The sequence below is a fragment of the Patagioenas fasciata genome, chromosome 1, assembly GCF_037038585.1.
Source record: "Patagioenas fasciata isolate bPatFas1 chromosome 1, bPatFas1.hap1, whole genome shotgun sequence".
NCBI lineage: Eukaryota > Metazoa > Chordata > Aves > Columbiformes > Columbidae > Patagioenas > Patagioenas fasciata.
This window is the reverse complement of record NC_092520.1, coordinates 34,155,776-34,183,324: the sequence shown is the minus strand read 5'-3', so window position 1 is coordinate 34,183,324 and position 27,549 is coordinate 34,155,776. Positions and strand designations below refer to the sequence as shown.

Genomic DNA, 27,549 nt, shown 5'->3' with positions numbered 1-27,549 from the left:
TTATATTGTCATGATCACCTTATGTGTAGTAATCACCTCCAACTGTCCTTGCATTTGGTTAGTCATGTGCTGGCAAAAGCCCACCCGTGTTGTGGAGCACATTCTGTTGTGGTGTCTTAATCTCTTCTAGTGAAAAATTCCCCTTTGGCGCCTTGTGCTTCTGACTGACATGGGAAGCATAGAGCAGTGGCAATTTCATAGCTTAGAAAGTTTTAGGAAAATACTAATAAAATTTTAAAAATAATATCAATAAAATCCTGAAAACAATATCAAGGGATTCTTTTTTTAAGTAAAACTTGGCATGTTATTTGTCAGAAATGTCAGTGTAAGTGAGATATACAGCAATTGATGGGCTGCAGATAGGTTTCTTTTTAAGTAGTTGGTTGTATCCACATGCTCCAGAACCATGAAACAACCACCATAAAGGTGCCATGCACCATATTTTCATGTAATGGTTGCTAATGAATTTAACTGCTCTCTCGCCAATGGACGTAACTGGCTCTAACAGGCTACGTTTTCTCTGCAGTTTGCGGTTATTTCAGAAGTTTGACAACTTCAGGATTCTCGTGTGTGGTGGCGATGGGAGCGTGGGTTGGGTCTTGTCAGAAATTGATAAGCTCAGCTTGCACAAACAGGCAAGTGTGTATACTTAACTTTCCTTGACTATACTGACTAAACTTTTGTATGCTTACTTTTCCTTGACTTAGTTCTTTGTCATGTATCTGTCTATGGGCCAAACTCAATAGTTACTGTTCAATGAAAATTTTCACTGGTGTAAACAGGGCAAGTTGTATTGGGATTGTAGAGTTTGATTTAAAAGCTTCGAACACCCACTGTATAATTAGCATTTGTTGCTCGAACTAACAAGCATTTGTAATAGTTTGTGCTTTTTATTTCTACTTTTCAATAGTAGATTTGTGCCTGTGTTGTGTTTCAGTGTCAGTTAGGAGTGTTACCCCTTGGTACTGGAAATGACCTTGCTCGTGTCCTTGGTTGGGGAGGATCCTGTGATGATGATACACAACTTCCTCAGATTTTGGAGAAACTAGAACGAGCCAGCACGAAAATGTTAGACAGGTAAACCTAACTGTGCATATACGTGATTTACCATGAGATTAAACTTGTATTCGTCTGGGTTTCTGATGGGCTAAACCCATCGTAGAGACTTAACATTCAGTTTTGGTTTTTAGAGTGCAGATCATAGTTGTAAGGGTGGCCAAGACAGTAATGGGGACATGTCTTCAATGGCATTTTTACCTGAAGAGTCAGAGGGGAGAATGTTTGGTGAAACTGGGAAGCATGTTCTCCACAGATTACAGAATCTGAGGGTCCTGGTGGACAACAGGATGACCATGAGCCAGCACTGTGGCCTTGTGGCCAGGAAGGCCAATGGCATCCGTGGGTGTATTACAAGGGGGGTGGTCAGTAGATCGAGAGAGGTTCTCCTTCCCCTCTACTCCGCCCTGGTGAGACCCCATCTGGAATATTGTGTCCAGTTCTGGGCCCCTCAGTTCAAGAAGGACAGGGAACTGCTGGAGAGGGTCCAGCGTAGGGCAACAAAGATGATTAAGGGAGTGGAGCATCTCCCTTATGAAGAAAGGCTGAGGGAGCTGGGGCTCTTTAGTTTGGAGAAGAGGAGACTGAGGGGTGACCTTATTAATGTTTATAAATATATAAAGGGTGAGTGCCACGAGGATGGAGCCAGGCTCTTCTCAGCGGCAAACAATGATAGGACAAGGGGCAATGGGATCAAGCTGGAACACAAGAGGTTCCACTTAAACTTGAGAAAGAACTTCTTCTCAGTGAGGGTAACAGAGCACTGGAACAGGCTGCCCAGGGAGGTTGTGGAGTCTCCTTCCCTGGAGACATTCAAAACCCGCCTGGACATGTTCCTGTGCGGTCTCACCTAGGCGTTCCTGCTCCAGCAGGGGGATTGGACTAGATGATCTTTCGAGGTCCCTTCCAATCCCAAACATACTGTGATACTGTGATAACTGATGAAGCTGCAGAGCTGCCTCTTAAAGGAAGTTGTAAACATTAAGAACTTGTATAGATTCAAAACCATTTAGGGCTGTTTTACAGACTCCTTGTTCACTAATAAATACTATTGAAGGGAGCATCTTTATTCAGGAAGCACCTGAGCTCTCTGTTCTTGGATGTGGGGAGAGCTCTCAACGTGTGCTTTCACCCTTGACATAACTACCCGAGGCATCAGCTCTGGACAAGATGCTGGGCTATGTGGACCTTTGGCTTGATCCACTACTATTTCTGTTGGAAGCATTTTCTTAGTCAAAACTAAGAGGTCTTCCCACTCCTTGTTTTGTGTTGTTTTCATCCATGAAGCAAGGGAGCAATCTCAATTTTAAAAAAGTCAGAGGAGGTGGTGGTTGTGTCATTCCAATGAAGGTGTAACACTCTGGTTTTGAGAGGGGTATTTCATACTCTGTTCCTTTTTCTCAAGTGTCTTTTTTTTATTCTTGTTCTAGGTACAAACACTTGAATGTGATCAAAGAGGATTTTATTTTAGGGTTTTTGTGAAATACAGAAACAAGTCCTGTTTTATTTTAAGCTTTTCTACAGATATAGAGAAATGCTTGTTACTGATGCTTAGAAATAATTGTTGGCCTGGGTATTTTGAAAGATTCATAGATTAAATCGGGTTTGTCTTTTTATGTACTGAAAAGACCTCAGTGTCATTTTTTTTTTTGCTCTAATTTCTGTAGACTTGCTCCCAAGGCCACCTGCAGCGATTACTTGTTCTTTTCAGCAGGATTTAGAAGGATGTTGCTGTTAGTGGTTTCATACTATCTATGCTGTCAAGTACTGTCCTTTACCAGAGGAAAACATATATATATATATATATGTCAATGAAGATACTTCATCATTTGCTTGGTTCTCATGCCTCCCTCCCCTAGTTGAGATGAAAAGCTAATGTCACCTTGGAGCTTTTTCCCTAGGAATGCATATATTTTCCTTTGACTTCTGCAATTAGTTTGCACAAATTCTTTTATACTGTCAGTGTTTTGCTAGAAAATCTTTGTTGCCTGCACTGAATGTCCCACAGTTTGCTCACAAAGAAGGCTCGTCACCAAATCACTAACAAAAAACCTAGGCAATAAAACCAATTATTATCTTTAGGCTTAATTATTTCACCCTATTCAGTTAGCTACAATTAAAAATTCAGGTGCTTTATTATTATTATTTTTTAAACAGTTGGTGTGACATTTAGTTTTCTTTTTGTTGGTATGTTGGAGAAAAGATAAAACTAATAATCTGGAAACTTAAAGCTGTTACGTTTCTTTTAGGTGGAGTATAATGTCATATGAACTGAAATTACCAGCAAAGCCTTCTATTCTTCCAGTGACTGCAGACGAGTCAGAGGAATGCCAGGTGAACCTTTACTTTTGTTTTGTTGCTTTATATACTTAACTGTGAGCTTCTGGGATTATGATATTTATAATAGAAGCACTCACGTGAAAAATAGAAAGAGATGTTTTGTGATCTGCTAACTGAACTGAGTTAATGTCTGTTCATGGTGTGTATCTCAAATAATCAGGGTTTCCAGTTCTGTATTATTTGCCAAAAATGAATGAGGGTAAGGAATCTTCAGCAGAGTGGTCAGAAAAACTTCTTGCTGAAATATATATTTTTATATAAATATCTCTTATATATTAGTTTCTAAATATAAGTATACAGGCTGTTTCAAAAATATGGAACCAATTTGAAATGACACACTACCTGAAACTGGGTCCATCTTTTGAAACACCCTATATATTATTCTATCTATAAGGACATAATATCATATTTTATTCTTATATAACAAAATCCTGTATTTATATAACTATTTTATAAGAATATAATTATTATATATAATGATAGAGTATTGTGTTATTATATAATACTATTATTTAAAGTGTAATTATGTAAGTATATGAAAGTAAGTTTTAATAGCTGTAAAAGCAAAATGTTTGCTATCTTGAGTTTGGAATAAGCACTGAAAAAACCTTCTATTTTGGAGAGGGTTGTGTTCTGAAAGACAGAGAGAGAAAAAAAAGAGAGAGAAGCAAGCTTTTTGCCATTTATAAAAGATCAAGTGATACCAACCAATATTCTCGTTTTTTCAGAGAGCTGAAAATCGTAAGTGACGTCAAAGAAAAATTTAGTCTGTCTTTCAGACTAGATTTGTGCTTTTACTATCCAATGAGGTTTTGGTTTTGAGACAGAGGGAGATGCTTTAATCGAATTAATTGGCATGGCAAGTCCGACTGAAGATGAGAAAATAATATATTCCTTTAGAAAGTTAATGCAAATCAACTATAGCTCAAAAATACTTGAGAAACAATAATTAATCAGCAAGTTCTTGAAAAATTTAACAATTCAGGCTGTTTTAATTTGGAAAGAGGTTATAACCTTTGACAGCTTGCTGGATATGGAGAAGCAAAGAGGCTGGGGCTCCGCTGGCTGAGATGTTAATGGGGTTGCTTTGTACACAGCTCTGTTACCAAAGTCAGACCCAGGCTTCATGTTCTCTAATATTGCAAAACTGTTAACATTTTCAAGTTTCATCTCGTAAAGAAAACAATGCACATTTGTTCTGTTTAGTTCTGGCTTTGAAACTATTTTTAGCCCCTCCTGAAAATGGAAGGAACTGCTGATACAAAACCTCTTTTTTTGGAAAATCAGTTCTGGAGGCTACAGTTACCTCCTATTACTCTGAGTTGGAGAAAGCTGTTTTCTTTTGAGTACCCTCTTCAATCTTCATTTTAATGTTTTTACATAGCTTCTCGAGTTAAAAATAATGATTAAACCTACAGTAGTTGATGTATTAAAGCACAGTTCAAAAAGTAAACAAAAGTACATATATAAATCTTTCTTTCCTCCAGTTTCAGGAAAGTTATTTCACTTGGTTTGGTTCCAGAAATTTTATACCGATATTTGAACAATAGTAGTTCGTTCTTACAGATCAGATGGTTAAATATTGTTTATTCCTTTGAAATGAAAACTGATTTATTGTCAGAGTTCTACAATTAGGCTGCGTTTAATAAAATATAACAAGGGCAAGTTGTAGAGTGTTGCATCTGGGCAGGAACAACCCCAGGTTCCAATATAAGTTGGGGAAGGACCTGTTAGAGAGCAGTGTAGGGGAAAGGGACCTGGGGATCCTGGTGGACAGCAGGATGACCATGAGCCAGCACTGTGCCCTTGTGGCCAAGAAGGCCAATGGCATCCTGGGGTGTATTAGAAGGGGGGTGGTTAGTAGATCGAGAGAGGTTCTCCTGCCCCTCTACTCTGCCCTGGTGAGACCACACCTGGAATATTGTGTCCAGTTCTGGGCCCCTCAGTTCAAGAAGGACAGGGAACTGCTGGAGAGAGTCCAGCGCAGGGTAACGAAGATGATGAAGGGAGTGGAGCATCTCTCTTATGAGGAAAGGCTGAGGGAGCTGGGTCTCTTGAGCTTGGAGGAGACTGAGGGGTGACTTTATTAATGTTTATAAATGTATAAAGTGTGAGTGTCATGAGGATGGAGCCAGGCTCTTCTCGGTGACAACCAGTGATAGGACAAGGGGTAAATGGGTGAAAACTGGAACACAAGAGGTTCCACTTAAATATGAGAAGAATCTTCTTCACAGTGAGGGTGCCAGAGCACTGGAACAGGCTGCCCAGGGGGGTTGTGGAGTCTCCTTCTCTGCAGACATTGAAAACCCGCCTGGATGCCTTGCTGTGCAACCTCATCTGGGTGTTCCTGCTCTGGCAGGGATATTAGGCTAGATGATCTTTTGAGATCCCTTCCAATCCCTGACATTCTGTGATTCTGTTTTAGGAGAAAAAAAAAAAGTACATCTACATGCTCCATATCAAGAGCACACACACATGAAGAGATTTTCAGAGATTCTTAAAAGAAGCTGTCAGAAAAATTCAGAACCGCATTTATTTTTAGCTTTATATTTAGAATTTGGTTAGAATTTGATCTTCAAACTGGTCCATGCCTGCTTTAAGACAGGTTATAGTGTGTGAAGGTGTGAATCCGATCCGTTCCAAATCTTTGCCTGAGTATTTCAGGGTTTATAATTCTTACATGCAATAAAAGAGACAATACACACATTTGTTCTGCCAAAATTTATTGTAAAGACTAAGACCTAAATGGTTTGCTCCTTAAGAATAGGTTTTGAAAACATTACACCAGTTTAGCAGCCTTTGTCAGTGGGGATTACTTGGGGAGTAAGAGCCCATCTGACAGTGAAAAGAAAATTCAGGATTGTAATTGCAAACGTTTGCTTTATTCTTAGTTGAGCAGTTTAGTTTGATGGAAACTGTGCTTGTTTTAGAAATAAAAGATATTATATTGTAATAATTTTGATTGTGATAAATCTAAAAAGATGGTAGAATTTTTTATGCCTCATGGACTACTTTTAACCCAGAAATAACTTACTGTTTTCTCTACAGGAGGAAAAGAACTGTGTATCAAGTTCTTAGATGCAGTGGCACTTTGAGTATTAAAAATCTGCTACATACAATACAGCATGCAGGTAGAATCTGCATTGCCAGCTGTTTGTCCTTGTATTAGATCTGAAATGGAAATCCTGTTTTTTTTGGAGGCATTTTAACTTACTACTTGGTGTTGAACTGCTGAAATGCATGGAAATGGAAGTATTTTTTCTCTGTTTTCAGATATCTGCTTATGAGGACTCAGTTGCTGCTCATCTTGCAAAAATTCTCAATTCTGATCAGCACTCAGTTGTCATATCATCTGCCAAGTGAGTTGATGGGTTTTATGTACGATGTGTGACATAAATCCCCTGTATAACATCATAACCATAATAATCTTCTGTGTAAGCCTGATTTTCTTATGGCTGGCCCAGCTGGCCTGGCTTAATCTATGTTGATGTATATGTTTTAGAAAGGATGTTTTTTCTGCAGAATTTCTATGTGGTGCCATTGTAATGGATATGTTAACTGTAAACACATCAACATTATTTTAAAATCACATAATAATATAAAGTTGGTTTAAATCACTCCATGTCAGTATGCAGCTTAAATATGAAATTTATTGTTACTAATGCAAATGTGGGATCTATTTAATGTTAACTGTTTTCTGTTTTATTTTATGCATATCGATATAGTTAAGAGGACAAACAACTTCACCAATGTGAAGCAGAACTTCAGCTAGGTAGCTTTGTCATAGCTCTGTCTATATCAATTCAATAAATAGTGGCCTCAGAAAACAGGTTTATATTCCCCAAAACTGAAACACTTAAAAATGAGATATAATTATTTGGCAAATCTTGGACATCATCTGAAATAAGAGGTATTCTGTGTATATCTTCTCTGTGAAGAAACTTCTATATATTGCGATATGCAGAAGACCAGTGACAGTATCTTCAAAAATACATCTGAATATCATGTCTCTTTTTTTCTGCTAAAACCAAGTTAATAAGATTTTATTTTTAAGTATACATTGGTTGCACATGTTGAAAATTAAACTGCAGGATATTACTATAACTCCAAATTCAACATTGTGTCTGTGTCTTGTTAAATCTATTTCATTTCTGTCAAATAACTTCCAACCAAATGAACAGTACTAAGCAGTTATCCACACCTCGTTAGTGAGTTTGCTGTCTGTCTACAGTACAGGCAATAAGATCCAAGTCTTTCTCTGGTTTACACAATGAAAATCCATTGCAACCTCTGTGGTCAGCTCGAGTTCGAAAGCAAGGGCAGCACGATGGCATATGTGTGGCCAGATGCTTTCGTCTAAGATGTGCTCCATTAAAGTCAGTAGATTTTCACCATGGTTTCTAGACCTTATCTTCCCACAGGAGCTTTTAAAACTCTGTTTGAAGTTAACAAAGTGAAGGCAAGTTTGCTAACAACTCTGGTCTGGAAGGTGTACAAGCAAGGGAATGAGTAAAATTAGTCGTGTTTATTTAATTTCTTAGAAATAGGAGACTTAGATGCAGTGTGTGCAAAGGCTGGAATAAGAAAGGGGAAAGGGTTTTTGTTTCAAAGCTTATTCCTTGACTTTGGCAAGCCGTAGAAAAGAGTATCATCTTCTTTGCAAGTCTGATCAGAGTTCAGTTTCCAACAAGAACGGTGTATTGCAATATGCACATAAACCAATTGCCATCAAAATTTAATATTCAAAACATACCTACTTAATTAATTTGATTTCTCCCCTCTCCTGTTTTTATTTGAAGAATATTATGTGAAACTGTAAAAGACTTCGTTGCCAAAATAGGGAAGACTTATGAAAAGCCTATGGAAAATGCAGAGGAAGCTGATACCATGGCCATTAAAGTAAGACAATGACTATTTTCTGGTTTACAGTTGTGTTTTTGTGTTATAACTTATAGGTGTGTAATTTTTAAACCTCTCCAGGATGCCCAGTTTGGCTTCCATTTCAACCAGTGACTTCAAAAATCTTCTCTTCATAGTGCACAGAACGGTTATTTCCAAACTATCTTTAAACTCTAAGATCTCTATAAACTGTTTACATTTTCTTTTTCCTTCCGAAAGGATAAAGTACATGGTAATGTACATAGAGATAAATTTTGCATTAGGAGTTACACTTTTCTCTGAAAGGGATTAAGTGAGCTACAGGAAAACAATGGGATAACGAAGAGAGAATATGCCGGGAGAATAAAGGGAAGAGAGATTACAGTGTTGAAGATAATGGTTTAAGCTGTAAATTGTAGAGGTCATATTGCAAAGGCGCTGAAAAGCCCCAGAAGGATCTGGTATGAGGCACAAAATTTACGTGAGCTGAAAAGAAAAGAAGAAAAAATTCATGAACAATCCCAGAGTCAGGAAATGTACTTGCTAAATGGCAATTCCTGGTTCACATTTTTATTCATTGCACATTTTAGAAGATGAATTTTCTTTTTTACTGTTCCAGGGCCAAACAGTGTTGTTTTCCTTTCCCTTAAGGACAGAAAATCACCTCTCTTCCAGTGTACCTAGAGAACAACTGCCCAGTCAGGGGTAGAGGTATTTGACAGTGGTTGGTTCTGGCTTGAGCCTCTTTGCTCTGTGACAGCTCACTTGCCTAAATCTCCAGCTGTGTTGCAAAAAGCAAGCCCAAAACCACTATGTGTTTTCAGTTAAACAGCTGGGCCGTAGGTTATCTCTGCAAATTGGGGTACTGAGCATCCATAATTTCTTACAATGCATGGTATGGGTACATCTGTCGTGGTTCTTTCTGTGCTGCTGGCCATCGGTGGAGGAGTAAGATCTAATCAGTACCCTGCTTACGTGGCAGGCTGAGATTAGCACAGTGTGTTATTTTAGTGTGAGGGTGGAGGTTTTTTTGTTATGATTGCTCTCATCTCCTTAGGTGTCACAAGATCTGTCTGCAAAAAACAATGCAGGCCTACTCACGCTATTCCAAAATGTTGAACCTGGGTTTGGATTTTACATGGACAATTAGACACAGACAATTTTAAATCCTACCGCATGGAGAAATCAGATCCCTCCCTATAATCTGATATTTAATTTCATGAAAATGTTCACATGGTCACTGGGGTTTTTTTCTGTGTGTGTGTATGTTCTTTTTCACTTTGTCTTAGTGCACCGAGTTAAATGAGAAGCTAGACCTACTGCTCCAGGCTCTTCACACAGAAGCCCAAGCTGCTCCCATTCTCCCAGGCATCACTCCCCCCATTGTGGAAGAAGAAGCAGAGGAGTTTTCAAGTGAAGAATCCCTGTCTGAAAGTAAAGAGCAATTAGCGGAGTGTGTCTCAAAGTCTTCCACCCAGAAACTCTTCAAACCGAGGGAACAGTTAATGCTCCGGGCAAACAGCTTGAAGAAGGCGGTGAGGCAGATCATTGAACAAGCAGAAAAAGGTGCACATCAGCAACGTTTTGATCCTTACTGATAGAATAATGATGCAGGGTTTTTTTCTTTACTGTCATAAATTTTAATTATTAAAGCTTGATTTCTACATTTTCACAGAGACAAAACTACGTGCTTTTTACAAGCTGCAAGGAAAAAACATGCAGCGTGTTTGGGTGTTGATGATTGCATGTATGCATACATATGTATGCACATATGTGTGCATATGTGTGTTTCTTTTGTAACTATTATCCTCCACAAAATTAAAGTTTCTGGTAGCAAATTGTTATCAATGGGCAAAAGATCACTAGACTCTCACTGAATTGGCAATAGAAATCTTTTGCTAATATTTTTAAACTTAAATCTACAGAAAAAAAAAAAGCTAATTTACCTTTTATGCAGATTTTGGTTTAATATCTTGAAATGTTCTGGTTTGGTTTTGTTTGGTTATTTTTTAATAAGCAGTTGTGGATGAGCAGAATGCTCATAGTGAAGAACAAGTGAACCAGTCCCCACTAGAATATAGCAAAGAATTGGATGAATCCAAAGAAGAGGAAAAAGAGGAAGATACAAAGGAACTTGAGTCTCCATCAAGTGAGTAAATTAGGAGTACAATAATCTTAAATTATGCTGTCTCCTTATAGTTGTGTTATGGAGCATAGTTGGCTCCATAATTAAAGATACTAGCATGTTGTTTCACTGGAAACTAGTCATAAATTTTAAGAGTTTTGGATAAACTTGGATAAAGTTGAAGGAAAAATGCAGGAAATGAGGTGAACTGACTTTTAGAATGGATTTACAAAGCTGAGAAGGTATTTGTTGGGGAGAGAAGTTCTTGCATTTAATCCAATGGTTACATTTACCTTCCTACATGAACTTGAGCAAAGACCAGAGCCTGCGTAACGGTGGCAATAGCATGTCTCAGTCATAGGTGTTTTAAGGTACATTACAGGAATTTCGATCAGTCATTTCAAATTGTGTGAAACATTGTGTTGACAATGAAACTCTGATGTCTCAGCTGGGAACTTACCTTGAGACAGTTAGTGGAACAAAGAGAATGAAATTTAAGTCTTTTATATTAAGTGGAATGGCATAAAGCAGGAAAGAATGTAAGACAAACTGGAGCATGGAAGTCTCCTGAGGCATGGCAGTACTAAGGTCACCCTCTCTATTTGTCTAATCCAGAGCAGAAATTTGAACCAGAGTCTTCAGTATCCTAGAGCTTATTCCCATGAAAAATTTCTTGCATTGTTTTCCCAAATACAGGTCATTAGTCCAACTGATTCCTTGCAGCTATCGGCTGCTGTATAGCAAGCCACTATACCAAGGTGCTCTTGCTTTTCAAGTTGGAGAGCCCCCTACCTGCTCTGGCCTTGGTCCGATTGACTTTTATCAGCTGCTGCTGTTTGAGTGCTTCTGCTTTCCTGTGGGACCCTTGTTCTGTCCTCACTGTTGGGCTCTGCAGGTTGCTCTCCAAAGAAAAGGCAATAGCATTTGTGTGTGGGTAGCCCATGCTGGGTTTTAAAATGCGACATAAAGAACCCAGTTGTATTGTTTCTATCAGTGATCAGTTGTATGATTTGTATCAATGATTGTACAAAGCAATTAGAATATAGAGTGATCTTAGTTTAAAGCAGCTTGATTGGAAGGTAGCATTCTTTTTGTCTATTCAGTGTTCAGTCACTGTGCATAAAATGATATCTAGAGCGTAGTCATCTCCTGAAATAGCACGGTACTAATTCCCACATTCAAATGATAGGGTGAAATCTCTCCTTTTTGTGTCCTTTATGAAATCTGCCAGTGAGTGCTGCAGTAGAAGAAGGAAGGATGATTTGTCTAAATGGGACCCTCACTTACATCCTCCCTTGCTTGATTTTGTCATCAAGCCAATCCAGCCAGAGGTCTGTGTTTGGATATTTCCCATCGCTAACATGAACACTGCCTTTTGTTCTGAGTGATAGTTCACGTGTCAGGGTTATTGAAGAGTCTTAAGCTGCATAGTAACATTAGGAAAGCTGCTTCTTACTATAGGTGGAAGTTCCAGTCTTTGCCATATTACCGAACTGGACAGTGATGCACTGCAGGTGAGGTCTTGAGTTAAACTGCAGGTCACGGGGAAATAGTGATAACTGGTGAACAGCAAAAGCCGTACTCTAGATACTTAGCGAGGAACTTCCTTTGGCAAAAGCAGTTGTCGGCAAAGTTGTTTGGGATTTGCATCTCCTTCTGTTACCCTAACCCACAGCAAGATCTTCCAGAGATGATGTCCTCCTGACGCTCTGCTCTGAAGCTCATGCCTGTGTCGGTAGCTCCTACCCTAGAAATACATCATTAGTTTCTTGGGTCTTCTGTTAATTCAGCATCTCACATTTCCTTTTCTCCAGGAATGGATTTCAGATTTGTATCAATGATTTTCTGTTCTTTGGCCCCTCTCCTTTTGACTTTGTTGTAGGAGTCGATGTGTATTGCTCATTTTCAGTAGTAGCTTGTAGAAGATGCCAGTCCTACAGATGACCCAATCCTACTGCCATAAATATATAATAAAAATATCCACATACGTATACCCATATTTATAAGTATATAAAAACCCCTTATTTCTTGGTAGTACAATTTCTGCATTTGTTCGGGAGCTGTATGATTCTTCATACATCTGATATGTGTGAAATAGAGTGCATATTAAAGCTGTCAGTGGATAGGTGTTTAGGGAAGAAGCATGAAACATGAATTCAATTATCTGCAATGAAACACCAGTTTTACTCATTAGGCCTCTGTTGTTTTTATCAGAGCATGAACAGCAAAAGTTTATCTTTATTGCAGTTATCCCCATGAGTCTCATCTGTCAAATAAAGAGCAGCTGCTCTGTTGATTTTCCTATTTAATGTAACTGCCTTCCCAAGTACAGAGAGAACAGACTGTGTGAATAGCATTGTGAACTTTTCAGTAGTATTATGAAAAATGAATGTTAATTTTGTACTGAATATTATATTTTACCCTCCAAGGACCTTCCTGGTCATTTGGTGAAGATAATATTTTTCCATGTGTTAATTACTTTCTTCTAAATATTTAATAACTCTTGCTAGATATCACTTGTGGTTTTTATTCCTTCTCATGTTTTAACACTGGTACAGTGTTTTATTGTGCACAGATACAAGTCATTGTGTTGTATGGTTGTCATAATTTTGTGACAACTGCTAAGACTGTTATACAGCTGTTAAATCTTTTATATAAAACAGTCCAGAAAATTTCACCCACTTAGCCCTGTCTTGCATCTAATAATTTGTGTTTGCCTTAAGCAAGTCATCCAGAAGGATGTGTAATCTTATTCCTGGGATACAAAAGGGTGAAGAATTTGCCATTTTGTTGACTGTTCCATGCTAGGTTATCATCATTAAAAAAAAAAAAAAAAAGAAGCCCAAATCCTGGCCTGAATTGATTTGAACACTATTTCTAAACCCTGGTTCTTGTTATTACCTTTGTCTCTAGATTTTCCCACTCCACATTTTCTTTCCATTAATGGCTTCATACAGTACAGCCATGTTACTCTCAGGCTGAGTTATAATGATTGGGATGAACCGAGCTGTCACCTCCTGCTACAAAAAAGGGATATTTTTTCTGTCCCGCCACACTCCTGGTGGTGTTTTTCTTCTGCTTTCTTGGTGCTAGTCCTCATCATTCTATTTTTGCTGAATTAGTTTTCAGGTTTTGAGAGGAATACATCAGATCGCTTTGAAATAATTTCAGTTTTTGTTTTGAGTTTCTTCAGGTGATCAAAGTTGAAATTGTCCTAAGCTGAAGTAGTTTAAATGTGTGAGACAATTTGTGAGCAGAGGTAGCCAAGAAATGTCTGTCTGTGGTCATCTGGTGTGCAAAAGCTTTCTACATACACATGGAAATGCTACAGCAAAGCATTTGCTAATACCCAAACTTTCTTCCGTGGGGCACCCATTTCTGGCTACGTCTGACAGGGCTGAATTTCACGAAGATTAACTTCCCCAGGCTAAAGCAGGGACTGGCTCATTCTCTCAGTCTGCATGAAACAAGTTCTGCCAGGAAAGTAAATTGCAGCACCTGAGGTCAGCCCTCTGCAAAGCCTGTCCTTCTTCGTCACCTCCATATGCAGCCCCAGGGACAGCAATTACATCAGCTACCACACCTTGCTATCTGTCATGAGATTTTATTGATCCATCTTCTGGAGAATTTTAGCAAATAAGTTGTTTCAGTTATTTTGGGAATTGCTGAGTTTCCTCTGGGAAACTGATGTCCCCCAGAATCTCTCTGAACTGCAGAAGGCAACAATGTCCGAATATGGCTTTTTCCCTTCCCTTGCAGTTTTCAGTTTGGATGTAGATAAAGATGCCAGAGTTTTGTCAAATGTTTTCAGAAACCTGATGTAGGCAGGGAGGCCATTTTAGCTGCTTGAAGCAATTAGTGTGGCTGTTGATCAGGTATTTCCATTGTCTGTGGGTTACAGTAGCTATCTATGTTAAAATTGTTGTAAATAGTAATCTACTGTATAATATATGTATTTATAAGTAAATATAGATTGAATTTAAGTTTAAATTCATATTACTTCATTACCATGCTTTTCAGAAGTTTACTACAGCATTAATTACTATTGCATTTGAAGCTGGATAGAAGGTAGTTTTTTCTAGTAGCTTGAACCATAAATTTGAAACTCCTCATACTGAATGCCATGCACACTTGTTCGTTTTAATTTGTGCTTGTCATTTCATCTGTTTCTAAATTTTCTTCCCTGTATTTAGAAGAAAACCTATGGTGTGAGGGGGAGCGACATTTTTCATGGAATGGTAACAGATTAAATTAATGTTTTTGAGGTATTTTCAGGGCTATAAAAGCTATGTATTTCATAATGTCACAGTAGGTCTAATTAGTGCTATTTTACTTCTGCACAGCTAAAACTGCACCAAGATCTCCAGATCGACGTACAAGCCGAGGTATCCATTCTCAGACAGGCTCTTTCTCTGCTCCAGCTTTGGCTGCAAGCAAAGAAAACCTCCCAGTACTTAACACTAGGATTATATGCCCAGGTAATTATGATTTTGAAATCTCCTGTTCCTTACACAACTTTAATTTTGCCTCCTGTTCTCCTGCTTGCTGTCAAGTAGCAATTTTGACTTCATGCCAGGAGCGCTGAGTTTCTTTGAACTGAAATACACATCTACACATCTTTGTGTTGTATCATAGAGTAGGAAATGCAGAAGAATGTAGAAGATTCCTGATCATTTGGCACAACATCAAATGTAGCAGAAATTATTGCGTTCAATTCTGGAGGATGAAAAATGCAATTCAGGATCTTAGATTCATGGAATCACAGAGTGGTTTGAGTTGGAAGGGACATGTAAAAATCATGTAGTCTAACATCCCAGACTTGGGCAGGGACACCTACCACTGGATCAGGTTGCTCACAGCTGCATCCAACCTGGCCTTGAACACTTCCAGTGATGGGGCATCCACAACTTCCCCCTCAATATTTTGAAAGGCCACAGTAAGGTCTCCCTGGCACCTTCTCCAGCCTGAACAACCCCAACTCTCTCAGTCTGTCCTCACAGCAGAGCTGTTGCAGCCCTCTGACCATTTTCATGTCCCTCCTCTGGCTCCTCTCCAACAGGTCCATGTCTTTCTTGTACTGAGGCTCCAGAGCTGGACACAGGACTCCAGGTGGGGTCTCACCAGAGCAGAGCAGAGGGGCAAAATCACCTCCCTCCACCTGCTGCTCACGCTGCTTTTAATGCAGCCCAGGATACAGTTGGCTTTCTGGGCTGCCTGCACATACTGCCAGCTCGTGTCCAAGTTTTCACCCACTGATGTCCCCAGGTCCTTCTATCATTGATCCTAATCAATGGAGGCTATGAAGGGGCTGAGGGACAGAGCCATGTAAGGTTCAAACCTCTGAGTAAGAAGTGTCTGTAGACATATCTTATCAGATGGATAACTGAAACTACAGAAAGCTGCTGTGCAGTAAAAACAGTTGAAAAAAATCAGGTTTTATCAAAATGCAATTAGTACTAGGAGGCATTGGTAAAACACTGTTTTAATTAACTTCATTAGTTTCACTAAAACGTAATGGAGCTGAGCTTACATTTTTCTTTAGGTCAATTTAAGTGAAAGCTTTTAGAAAGTACTTTCTTTGTTTACATGTGTTCCACAGTGTTTTTTAGAGTGGTTTTGATATTAGTCAGGGTAGGCATGGCAAGGATGTGACCTTTCCACAAATTAAGTTAAACTGTGACTCTTCCAGTTGTAAAGATGGTGAGGGTATTCCTTAGAGAGGACCAAAGGAAAATCATGGACAGTTTGGATAGGAAGATTAAACTAAATAAAAAGTTCTAGTAATCTTTTTGAATGTTAGGTCACCCATTTGATTACTATGCCAGCCAGTGAGTGTTGATCTGAAATCCTGAATTTTCTTTCTTTCTTTATTTTTTTTTAATTTCTCAATGATGGTATTAAGTACCTTTCTGCTCAAGAGAGTCAGAGACCTGGAAAGATAAATGATACACAGAAAAACTGAGATAGAATCATAATAATTTCCTCTACAGATTTAATATTCTGTCTCTCAGTATGTGGCTTTTATTATGACAGTATGTTTCTCTGTTTATCAAATACAAATTTGTTTGTTTGTTTTTCTTTTAAATCAGGCTTGAGGGCTGGTCTAGCTGCTTCTATTGCAGGAAGTTCAATTATTAGCAAAATGTTGCTAGCAAACATTGATCCATTTGGTGCTACGCCATTTATTGACCCGGATCCGGATTCACTGTAAGAAACTATTTTTTTTCCCAAATCTACTGTTTTGCTTTAGTTTGCTTTTTTTAATCTTTTTTTTTTTTTTTTTCCATTATGAATTTCTGTTTTGCTGTCATTTGGGAGTAGTCGTCAGGTTCTGAAGACAGGCTGGATTGTGCCATTTAAGTTATGAGTAGTGCAGAATTGTCTTGCAGCAGCAGAAATAATAGGAGACATTTGCTCACTTGCCCATTGCCCAGTGGCTCTGAGAGGAGGAGGACAGCAGTCCTTCAGAGCTGGCTTTTCCTGCCCAAACTGCTGGTCTGAACGCAACCTCAGCCACCAGCAAGATGTTGAAGCAGTTCTGGGCGCTTCCTGGTGGAGGAAGAAGAGTGTCCCCATAAACATAAAAGCAGTTTCTTCGACTGCTGTTGGGTTTCCTCAGGGAGACTCAGAGGAAACATCTCTTGACGTCTCCTGGTTAAGGTATCTGTTCTGACACCAGCCGTAATCTTGGTCAAAGCTCTGCGTGTCCATGTGCTGTCCAGCTGTACACCTGATTATCTCTTTTCTTCTAACAGGGAGGGGTATTCAGAAAAATGTGTCATGAACAACTACTTTGGAATTGGGTTAGATGCAAAAATTTCACTAGAATTTAATAACAAGCGAGAGGAGCACCCTGAAAAGTGCAGGTAATATAATTGTCAGTGACAAAGCCAAGACCTTTCGATTATTTTATTTTCCTTATCTCTATTTGAATTTCTTAAATTTTTCTCATCGTACCAATGCAAGGCATAATAATGTCTGAATTTCAATATGTGAATTTTGCTTTACTTATTTTCAGAAGTCGGACAAAAAACATGATGTGGTATGGAGTTCTTGGCACAAAAGAGCTACTGCAGAGAACTTACAAGAACTTAGAACAAAAAGTTCAACTTGAGGTAAATTTCATTTATGGGCAGAATTGTTTTCTTGCTTCTACCATGTGTAGTGAAGAATTTGGGCTTCCTCTTGAAACCTTTCGGAGTTCTTATGTCAACCCAAGCTGGTCTCAAAGGCACTGTTTAAAAATGTGCTATGTAAAAGGTGGTTCCCCAGATGTTTGGTTTTTTTTTTTGAGTAAAATGTCAGTACTTAAATATCCCAAAATACCCAGTATAATGTTTCTTGTAGTTACTGGGTTTAAAAAAAAAATTAGAAATTAGGTAGGCTATGTTTCTTGATGTTCACTGCATCAAAGGGGAAACCAGGTTCTAAAGACAACAGAAACAAATATGCACTAAACAGAAGGAAAGAGATAAGGAGTCTTAATCCTTCAGGTTAAACTATCTGAAAACTTGATTACACTTATAGGGAGAACACACAGGTTATCTTAGTCAAAAATTCCTGACAGAAGAGAGGAGGTTCTGAATGTGCACCACAAGAAGCCCAGCTACACAGGTAGAGATGTTCTTTAATAGGTGTTGGAGACATTCACACAAAAGAAACAAGATTTTATCACAGCAACAACAAATGCAGTGTGAATGATCTAAACATAGGGGTTTTGTCTTTTAAGTTCAGCCATTTAATCTAAGTTTTCTTCATGATACTGGGAACTTGAAGGTGCTGTAAATGATTACCAAATGGGACAGTTACAGTTATTTTCACCCAAAGAGTATCTAGGCTGGATTTTGACAGGGAACATATGTAATTTCTCTTTTTATGTCATCGTAAGTATTTCATATGGAAGTTCATGATATTTATGTGAAGATAGCTTTTTAAGTTGAAAGAATAATTTCAAGTTACTGGAACTCTTTCTCACTCCTCTGAGATCTAGGAGGATTTTCTCTGGCAGCAGAAGATTGCTGTTATCTAAGGATTGAGTAATTATCAAAGAATTATGCAGTAGTTAGCAAATATAATGACAGGAAAGAACGTTATGTATGCTGCAGATAGAATTCTAATTTAAGGATCTTTTCACTAAGATTCAAATAAGATTCAATAAAGCATTCAAATCTGACCTTTCTATAATTATTTTTTAATATTTCTGGAAATAAACCAGGAAGTAGAAATTGCCTTGCATAGTATTAGCCTTATGCTAAAACGTGTGATGAGGTCCAAAGTATTGGAAATTAAAAATATCAATTTCAGGAACTGGAGGCAGACCTCTGCTGTAATAGAAGTGGTTGTGAGGCATCTATTAATATCACAGCATATTTTGGATACTGTCACATTTTTATTAAAATGTTAAATTCTGTCTTATTGCTGAGATTAAATCATAAAAAGAGCATTAAGCATACTCTGGAAATGATTTTGCATCTCTTTCTCCTGCTGATAAAATTGCTACCGATTTTGTCCTTATTTCCTGAGGATTTCCATTTCATTTGTATGATTTTAAGATCCTTCTGTGGGACTGGCAACTAGCGGTCATCTAGCAATCTTCTTCAAAGGCAGCTTCACCTGCAAATTCGTGATCCCCAAAGTGACACCTGCATTTATGACCTTTTATTTTCAACTTGCTTCAAGCAGGATGGCACGTGTTAGCCCAGGGGAGTGGTTTGAGGTCATTGTCTCGCCTCGGCAGGCAATGGTACTGCTGGAAGTCAAGAGCTAGTTCACTGATTATGTAAATCTACTCTTGGCCATAAGTAGGTTGACCTACAGCATCCCATGATCGCGTTGAGCAACTTGGGAGTTGCATATGGGTTTTGGAGGATGAAGTGGTTAGAAAGAAGGACTGAACGGTCATAGGAGCAAGTCAACAACTGAGTAACAAACCAGGGTAGCAGCTGTGGGGTCAGTCCTAGATTTACCTTTGCACTTTTGGGAGGAGAGTAAAGTTATTTTTACAGGAAGCCAAGCATACAGCGCTAATAACACTTGCATTTAACTACATCTTTGTGGCTATGCTAGAAATAGTCTTGGATTTTTTTTTTTAATTTCCACCCCTTCTACCCCAATGGATTTACCTAAATGATGAGTGTATTGCAATTTCAGGAGTGCAAATATATGATGGAAAACTAGTCATTGAATGGGTAAATGAAGCTTTTTGTAATGTCTATGGTGATCTTACTGTGTACACTCAGGGAGGTAGCTTTTTTCATTGCAAAAAGATTTTTATTCCTAGATAGACAGAACATAGTCTAAGTGCAGGAGGAATTTCACAATAAGGGATGTGAAAATGGAGGTTTGTATTGGAGCTGCTTCACAGCGTGAGTGGAATAGGCTTGTGTCAAACCCATTAACAACTCTGTCCTCCTCTGCCAGCTCTGTTGAAGCTTCATGTGTTAAAAATGACTGATTACTTTTATCACATTATTTATATACTGAATGATCTTTTATCCATTACAGTGTGACGGACAGTACATCCCCCTTCCAAGTCTGCAGGGCATAGCTGTGCTAAACATTCCCAGCTATGCTGGTGGGACTAATTTCTGGGGTGGAACCAAAGAAGATGATGTGAGTAACATGAAAGAAAACTAACCTTCTGGGCGAAACCAGCAATAAATACCATGAAGTGCTCTTTGCATTTAATAGTAGTAGCATATAGTTTGGATAGCAACTGTTATTCAGGGAGGTTAAACTGTATTGTCTTGTTTATTTTTTTAATTGAAAATATATGCTATGGTTTTTCTCTGTCTATTGCCTTTTGTCATGTCCACTTCATAATAAGACATAATGATTTTTATTGGCTCTATGAGACAGTATTTTTAGAAACTAATTTTATAAAAAAATACACAAATAGTTTCTTTCTATATTGTTTTACAAATACCTGTAAATAAGGTTTCTCAAAGCACAGATTCCCCTGTTTGCTATATTCTAACAATAAGCAAGGTGGACAAGGATAATCACTCATGGTTAATACCTGAATTTTCCTCCTGTTCTTCAAATTTGGACTAAGGGATGGTGATTCAGAAAATGAGAAATGATTCATTTAGTGACTGATAATTTAGTGGGACTGGTAATCTGTTTTTTAAATATTATTTTCAATGAGCTTCCAAAATATTTTAAGATATCTTTTTTCCCCCTCTTCCTCATATCTCCTAAGAAATGTTATGGTACGTGGATACCTAAATGTCTTACAACTTGAAGAAGTCTTACTGCTGCCATCCACTTCACGCACAGTGTGACTATTGTAATTATCAGCAGATTATCCTAATTCTGCATGTCCTGATATAGTGGGTATGAGGTTTGGATCACCTAAAACTGTAGTTGCAAATTAGCTTGTGATTTTAATGTAGACAATTCAGGATTTTTTTTTCCGAAATGCTTGTGGTTTCTTGTGAGTTATTATCCTTTCCTTATATATACACAGACATACACATATATAAAAGTCACAAAAAATATTTAAACTTACCTCAATGTCTTGTTCGTATTTTTTGTGTTTGTCAGGGGATGGCAGTTGTGTTTATATTTGGCTATGGATATCTGAAGTTTTTATATACTGCATGTTCATATTCATAACTTGAAAGCATCTCTAACGTCTGCTCAGCTCCTGCTCAGGAGTTTATTTTTCTCCCTGGACTGCCTCACTGCGAGAGAAGATCTGTCCTAGCTGTCATACCAGTACAAAGCAAGTGTGTGTGTCTTGGAGAAAATTTGCTGATATTCTTAGTCTTCTGGTGATCAGATGTGCCAGCAAAGTGACACATTTGTTCTGGATGGAGTTAGGAGCATAATTCGTGGCTTTAGTGTATTCTTGAGTGACTGATCATCAGAAGTGGTGTTGATATTAAGTGCTGCTGGTTCTACTTATCAGGACAAAAGAAAGACCTTGCCTTGACAGATGCAACTATTCCTGAAACATAACTGAGCCAAGCAGGGCAGCTGCATGCTGACCAACTTGAGAAGGGCTTGCTTAGGCATGGCTTTTCAGTGTCCAGAAGACAGGCTGGAAACATGACCTGCAACAGAAAAGGAGGGAATTGTTTCTTAAATGTTGATCTCTAGAGACTTGTTTGGCTTTATATTAAAGAAAAAAGATAATAGTACGGTTGTTTTTCAGTACAGACATGCCTTGCTGTTGGAGAGACACAGCAGATTGTGTTGTGGTTTGCCCATCCTTTTGCTAAAATGGAAACACAAAATATCATGAAATTGTACAACTACTTTTTCTTAATCCATTCAGAACTATCCCAGTAGATGTCAGTTATAGCTGCTAAAGCTGGATCAAGGAGTCTCCATACTTTTTACCTTAGAATAATAGAATCACCATCTTGCTCTTTTTAAGACATTCACCTCCCCATGCGGAAAACAGAAAAAGTTCCATGGAAATTGGAAAAACTCAGATGGAGAAACCTTTTGCTTCAAAACACACTAGACCAAGTGAAATTGCCCTTTTATTCTTTGACGCCGATCTGTTCAAGACCTATCTGTGCAAGCCTGGGATGCTCTGAAGGGAAACATCACCTGGATGTGGTGCCAAAATATAGCAACTGTGCTGTGCAGCCCTTTCCCTGAGAAGGCCTCCTCAGCCTCCTGGCCAGAGCCACTGCTCACTGCACGGAGGTGAAGGCTCCTGCTGGCTTGGTGGGCAGCAGGGATCAAAGTCCTTCAGCCTGTTCCGCATCCTCTCCCTCCCCAAACCATTGCTGCAGACACTATCTAGATTACACAGTCCTGGGTCTGCACCCTTGTATTCTTCACCTCCAGGAACTCTTGTCTCAGGTGTCTCTGATGCAGCTTACTCTGCCCATGGCACCAGCTGGCATGGTCTGAGTACCATCCAGAGAGGTGATCTTTCTACCCATTAAACTCTTACTGGAGTCATTTTTCCTGATGGTTTTTCTCTGTAGTTGCTCCCTATTGCATATTGGGATGAAATGGTCAAGTTGAAGTCAAGCCTAAGACTTGCCCCATGATGTGGCTGAATTCCACCGCAGGGCACCAGCTAGCAATGGCACTTGTGAGACTTCCTGTACTCTGTGTAAGCTCATGGAAATTTGGTGTTTTGGCTGGATATCAGGATGTTTGTTCCACACAGAAGCAGTTTTCATATTTACAGTGGATAACTGTATACAGCACAAACAAGATCCTCTTCAGCATGAAAGCTGTGCTTAACAAAGCCAAGTGTGGACTCAGATGTTGGTTTCCAGAGAATTCAGAATATAAGATAAGCACTTCTGAGAAAAAAATACACCATTACTCCTCTTAACTTCAAGTACCTCTTAGATATGAAGGACATTAACCAAGCGGAGATTTGAATCGGCTTTTCATCTTGCCTTGAAAAACATTTCTTAGTCTGCACGCTGAAACATGCCATCCTGCCTTTATAAGAATATGCCCTGTCATTCAGATATTTGAAATGCTATTAGCATTGCTGTTTTAAAATCATACTTGCCTGTTGTCTATGGCATCTCACTCCTGTGGCTTTTGGGAGGAAGTGTAGTTATTCTGCAGTAAATAAGAGTATTTAAATGTTGAAAACAAATAGTAAATGAATCTGTTTCATTGAACAGGCAATCTAAGCACTGGATTAACCATCAAAGATGGAATATTTTCTTTTCCTTTCAGATATTTGGGGCTCCATCATTTGATGATAAAATCTTGGAAGTTGTTGCGGTATTTGGCAGCATGCAGATGGCAGTGTCCAGAGTCATCAAACTGCAGCACCACAGGATAGCTCAGGTTTGTCTCTGACTTGAAAACACGCAACACGGTTGGCAGCAGTTTGGGACACTGGCAAGTAGCGGTGCTCTTGGTGACCACCACCCTATACATTAATAAAGCGCTGACATTGTTTTAATTTTAACGGGTAACAAATTGTCTTCCATGATGAATGAAGTATAAAAGCGCTTCATCCTTGACGCAGTCCTGGAGGGAAGCCACAGCTCCTAGTAATTAAGATATTTCAGGTGGCCCGTCAGTTTCATTAATATTTATTGCTCTGTAAAATAATGTGTTTGTTCTCTTCCAGTGTCGGTCTGTGAAGATCACCATACTTGGTGATGAAGGGGTTCCAGTGCAAGTTGATGGAGAGGCATGGATCCAGCCCCCAGGAGTTATTAAGATCATACATAAAAACAGAGCTCAGATGCTAACACGAGACAGAGTATGTTGCAGAAAGTGTGTTACGAGATACCGTCACTAACATTGTTTTCTGTAATAATTTGATTCAGTTACAACATGAACGAAAAACAGTGCTTACAAAAATGTTTTATAATTATTTACATAACTTCTATAATTACTTACAGTTATATAATTTCTGTAATAAGCTGGATAGAGAATTGTTCTTTTGTGTAAGTGACAGAGCTCTTTTTTAGCTTTTATCACTTTTATTAGTGCTATCCCTCTATTCTTACTGATGTATAGTAAGAATGGTCAAGATTTTATCTCCTTCCTCCCTTCCTGCCTTCCTCCCTTCCTGCCTTCCTCCCTTCCTGCCTTCCTTCCTCCCTTCCTCTTCTTCCTTCCTTCCTCCTTTCCTTCCTCCCTTCCTTCCTCTCTTTCCTCTCTTTCCTCTTTCCTTCTTTCTTTCCTTTCTTTCTCTTTTTCTCTCTCTTTTCTTTTTTCTTTTTTCTTTTTTCTTTTTTCTTTTTTCTTTTTTCTTTTTTCTTTTTTCTTTTTTCTTTTTTCTTTTTTCTTTTTTCTTTTTTCTTTTTTCTTTTTTTTTCTTTTTTCTTTTTTCTTTTTTCTTTTTTCTTTTCTCTTTTCTCTTTTCTCTTTTCTCTTTTCCCTTTCCTTTCCTTTCCTTTCCTTTCCTTTCCTTTCCTTTCCTTTCCTTTCCTTTCCTTTCCTTTCCTTTCCTTTCCTTTCCTTTCCTTTCCTTTCCTTTCCTTTCCTTTCCTTTCCTTTCCTTTCCTTCCCTTTCCCTTTCCCTTTCCTTTCCCTTTCCTTTCCTTTCCCTCTCTCACCTTCTCTCTCTGCTTCCCTCCCCCTTTTTCTTCCTTCCTTCTCAGGGAGAGAAAGCAAACCTCTATAACTTTTTTCAGAATGACTTTCTGCAGATTTCTCTTGTGTCTCTCTCTGTCCCACTAATCCACCCTCTCCCCCATGACCCAGTCTCAGACAGAAGAGCCATCGGCAGAGCCCAGTCAACCCAGTCAAAAGCTACAGGAGAGTTCATGCTTGTCTGGGATTACTGAGTAGAAGGTGTAACTGCCCTTCAGTTCTCCATCCAGTAACTGGATGGTGAATGTAGGGTGAAATTAATGGCATTCGAACTATATTTAGTAAATTTGTTACCTTTTTCACAACATTTTTCAGGTTTGAATCTTTTATTACTTTCAGATTTGGATCTTACTATCCATGCTTGTGTTATCACTGTTTTTGTGTTCTTATTGTTTTGAGAGACGCTTACTGAGGATAAAGCAGGGAGAGAAAGTGAGCTTTCAGAAGTTACTAATTCTCTATATTAAGTTTCAAAAATATTAAGTTTCATGTCATTATTTACAGAGTTTGTATGATTTATAGGGCTTGTATTATTTATATAAAATTTAAAAGTTATTTATTAAATTAATTTCAATTAAAATCTTATAGACATTAAAATGTGCATAAAATTATTTTTTAAAGTAAGTAAGAATACTGAATGTATAATTCATTTTGATTAGGCCTTTGAAAACACCCTGAAGTCTTGGGAAGACAAACAGAAGTATGATTCCTGTAAACCTGTCATTCGATCTCCCTTGTACCCTCAGCAGGCTGTTGAGTTGGCTGCAGAAGAAGAAGTTGCACAGATCCAGCTGTGCTCACAAGCTGCAGAAGAACTTATTACCAGGTACAGTAAAATTAATAAGTTTGAATTGGCAGCCTATACACCAAGACTGAATTATTCATGCAAATGCATACATAGAAGTGTATATTTTCCATTTTCTGATTAATGTTTAGTTGCCACTCTATCAGTTGTTTAATTTTTTAAACTTTATTTTATTTTATTTTTGAGGCTTAGCTTAAGTATGCTTTTCTTAGGTATTTCTGTAATTTTATTTTTGTGTGTTTTCATATTTTTTTCTTATGAAAACCAACTTTTCGAAGGAGCAGTGGAAATGGAAAACTGGAAAACATCTCTGCAGAGAGGCTTTTCATTGTAACTTCTTATTTGATGCAAAAGCAAATACATATTTCTTGAAAAAAAAAACTTTGGAAGTCAACTTTAGAAGTCAAAAGTATGGATTTATCCACCTGACCTTAACTTCTCCTGACTTTATTTCTCTTTAAATCCTTGTTACTCAGAATTTCAGAAGGATGAGCACTTTTCAATAAACTTGAAAGTTTTCTTAAAATATTGTACAAGTAAACAGTAAAGACACCAACATTTAAAGAGCCCACATTGCCAGCTTTCTGTTTCATTCCTAATGCTCAAAATACTCATCTCTGTGTCCCTGCACAGTTCAGTAACTTAAATGATTTGAGATGATGGTGAGCCAATGGTATAAAACTGATCCCACAGCCTTGCTTATTTTCAAGAACTAGTTTCTTTCTGAGATGCGAGTATTTTAATAAAGAACACACTTGAACTTTCCACGGGGGGAAAACAAAAACCAACCAACCAAACACTCCACAAAATTAAAAAACCAAACAACAACAACAACAACCAACCAAACAAAACCAAAAAACAAACCAACCAAACAAATAAGCAAACAAAAACAAACAAAACACTAGAATTTTTAAGAAATGCATTTTTTAAAAATCAGAATGTTTTATAAAGTTGCTACTCAGTTCATTATGATTACAAATTATCTTAAGCACCAAGATCGGTTCTTGGAGTATGTCAAGAAATCACAGAATGTTTGGGGTTGGAAGGGACCTCTGGAGATCATCCAGTCCAACCCACCTGCTAAAGCAGGTTCACCAGAGCAGATCACACAGGAAGGTGTCCAGGCGGGTTTTGAATGTCTCCAGAGAAGGAGATTCCACAGCCTCTCTGGGCAGCCTGTTTCAGTGCTCTGGCACCCTCCAAGTAAAGAAGTTTCTCCTCGTATTCAGATGGAACCTCCTGTGCTTCAGTCTGTGCCTGTTGCCCCTCATCCTATCGTTGGGCACCACTGGAAGGAGACTGAAAGGAATCCATTGAGTTGCATTGATAAGAAAGGAGTTAAAGAACTACATATTCTTTTCATAAACTGTACTGGTGACTCAGTAGTCATAGAGGACTAATTTAGATTATAAATTACCCGAAGTGAAGTTTAGCCAAGACAGCTTAAAAACTTTACTGTTCTAGAGGTGATCCAGAGGTTGTAATTACAGATGGACCTCCCAGAATCTCAGATAATTGCAGCCCATTTTACTGTCACATCTGAAGGATATGCCTTGTGAAAAAGGTGTCATGGTTTTTAAAATAACTTCAAGTCAGTTATCTTAACGTGCCAGGATTTTCCTCTTTTGTTTATTTAAATTAAAAGCCCCAACATTTTTGGTACAATTTTGGCATAGCAAGACAAAAAAAATGTGTTTCAGTATTTCACAGCAAAATAAGTCTTCTGTGTGATGGATATCATTTACATGAGGTGCCATGTTGCTTGAAGAGATACTTGTATTTCAACTTTTGTTATAAAGCAGTGTATTTTTTGGAAAGTGTTTTGTGAAACGTATCTTTGTATATTTTCTCATCTGATAAAGTGTACTCTTCAGAATTTTTCTTTAAAAAGAATAAGAAATATTTCTCTCTTTTTTTAATATTTTTGTAGGATCTGTGAAGCCGCAAAAATACATGGCCTCTTGGAGCAGGAGCTTGCTCATGCTGTTAATGCGTGTTCGCATGCATTAAATAAAGCCAACCCGAGGTTTCCTGAGGTAAAGGAAGAACAGAGATTTATTTATAAATAAATAAGTTATAGGATCTGTATAAGGAAATAAGCTATAATATCTGCCTGCAAAAGCTTGTGACACGGGAACTGTATTGTACTCTCTGTGTCCGTATTAAAAAAAGCTGGATGATAATTCGTGAAATTTTTGATAAACAAGGCTCCTAAATGTACATACAGATGATCAAATTTAAATGAAATTGCCTAACAGGTGAATGGGTGCTGTATCTTCTCCCCTTTTTTGCCACTTTTTCT

General features: G+C 38.2%; 1 protein-coding gene across 3 annotated transcripts in view; it reads left to right on the top strand.

Annotated features, from left to right (window-relative positions):
* DGKH (diacylglycerol kinase eta) overlaps nt 1-27,549 on the top strand; it is a 175,033-nt gene that overhangs the window by 121,387 nt on the left and 26,097 nt on the right. For all 3 annotated transcript variants that reach the window (XM_071805818.1, XM_065845982.2, XM_071805823.1), the window contains 16 exons: nt 527-635; nt 938-1,077; nt 3,306-3,390; nt 6,670-6,755; nt 8,196-8,295; nt 9,564-9,840; nt 10,295-10,423; nt 14,743-14,877; nt 16,489-16,606; nt 17,155-17,265; nt 17,418-17,514; nt 19,904-20,011; nt 23,066-23,179; nt 23,469-23,603; nt 25,102-25,268; nt 27,178-27,283. In XM_071805818.1, the coding sequence (XP_071661919.1) occupies nt 527-635; nt 938-1,077; nt 3,306-3,390; nt 6,670-6,755; nt 8,196-8,295; nt 9,564-9,840; nt 10,295-10,423; nt 14,743-14,877; nt 16,489-16,606; nt 17,155-17,265; nt 17,418-17,514; nt 19,904-20,011; nt 23,066-23,179; nt 23,469-23,603; nt 25,102-25,268; nt 27,178-27,283 (2,017 nt within the window). The remainder of the gene's footprint in view (nt 1-526; nt 636-937; nt 1,078-3,305; nt 3,391-6,669; nt 6,756-8,195; nt 8,296-9,563; nt 9,841-10,294; nt 10,424-14,742; nt 14,878-16,488; nt 16,607-17,154; nt 17,266-17,417; nt 17,515-19,903; nt 20,012-23,065; nt 23,180-23,468; nt 23,604-25,101; nt 25,269-27,177; nt 27,284-27,549) is intronic.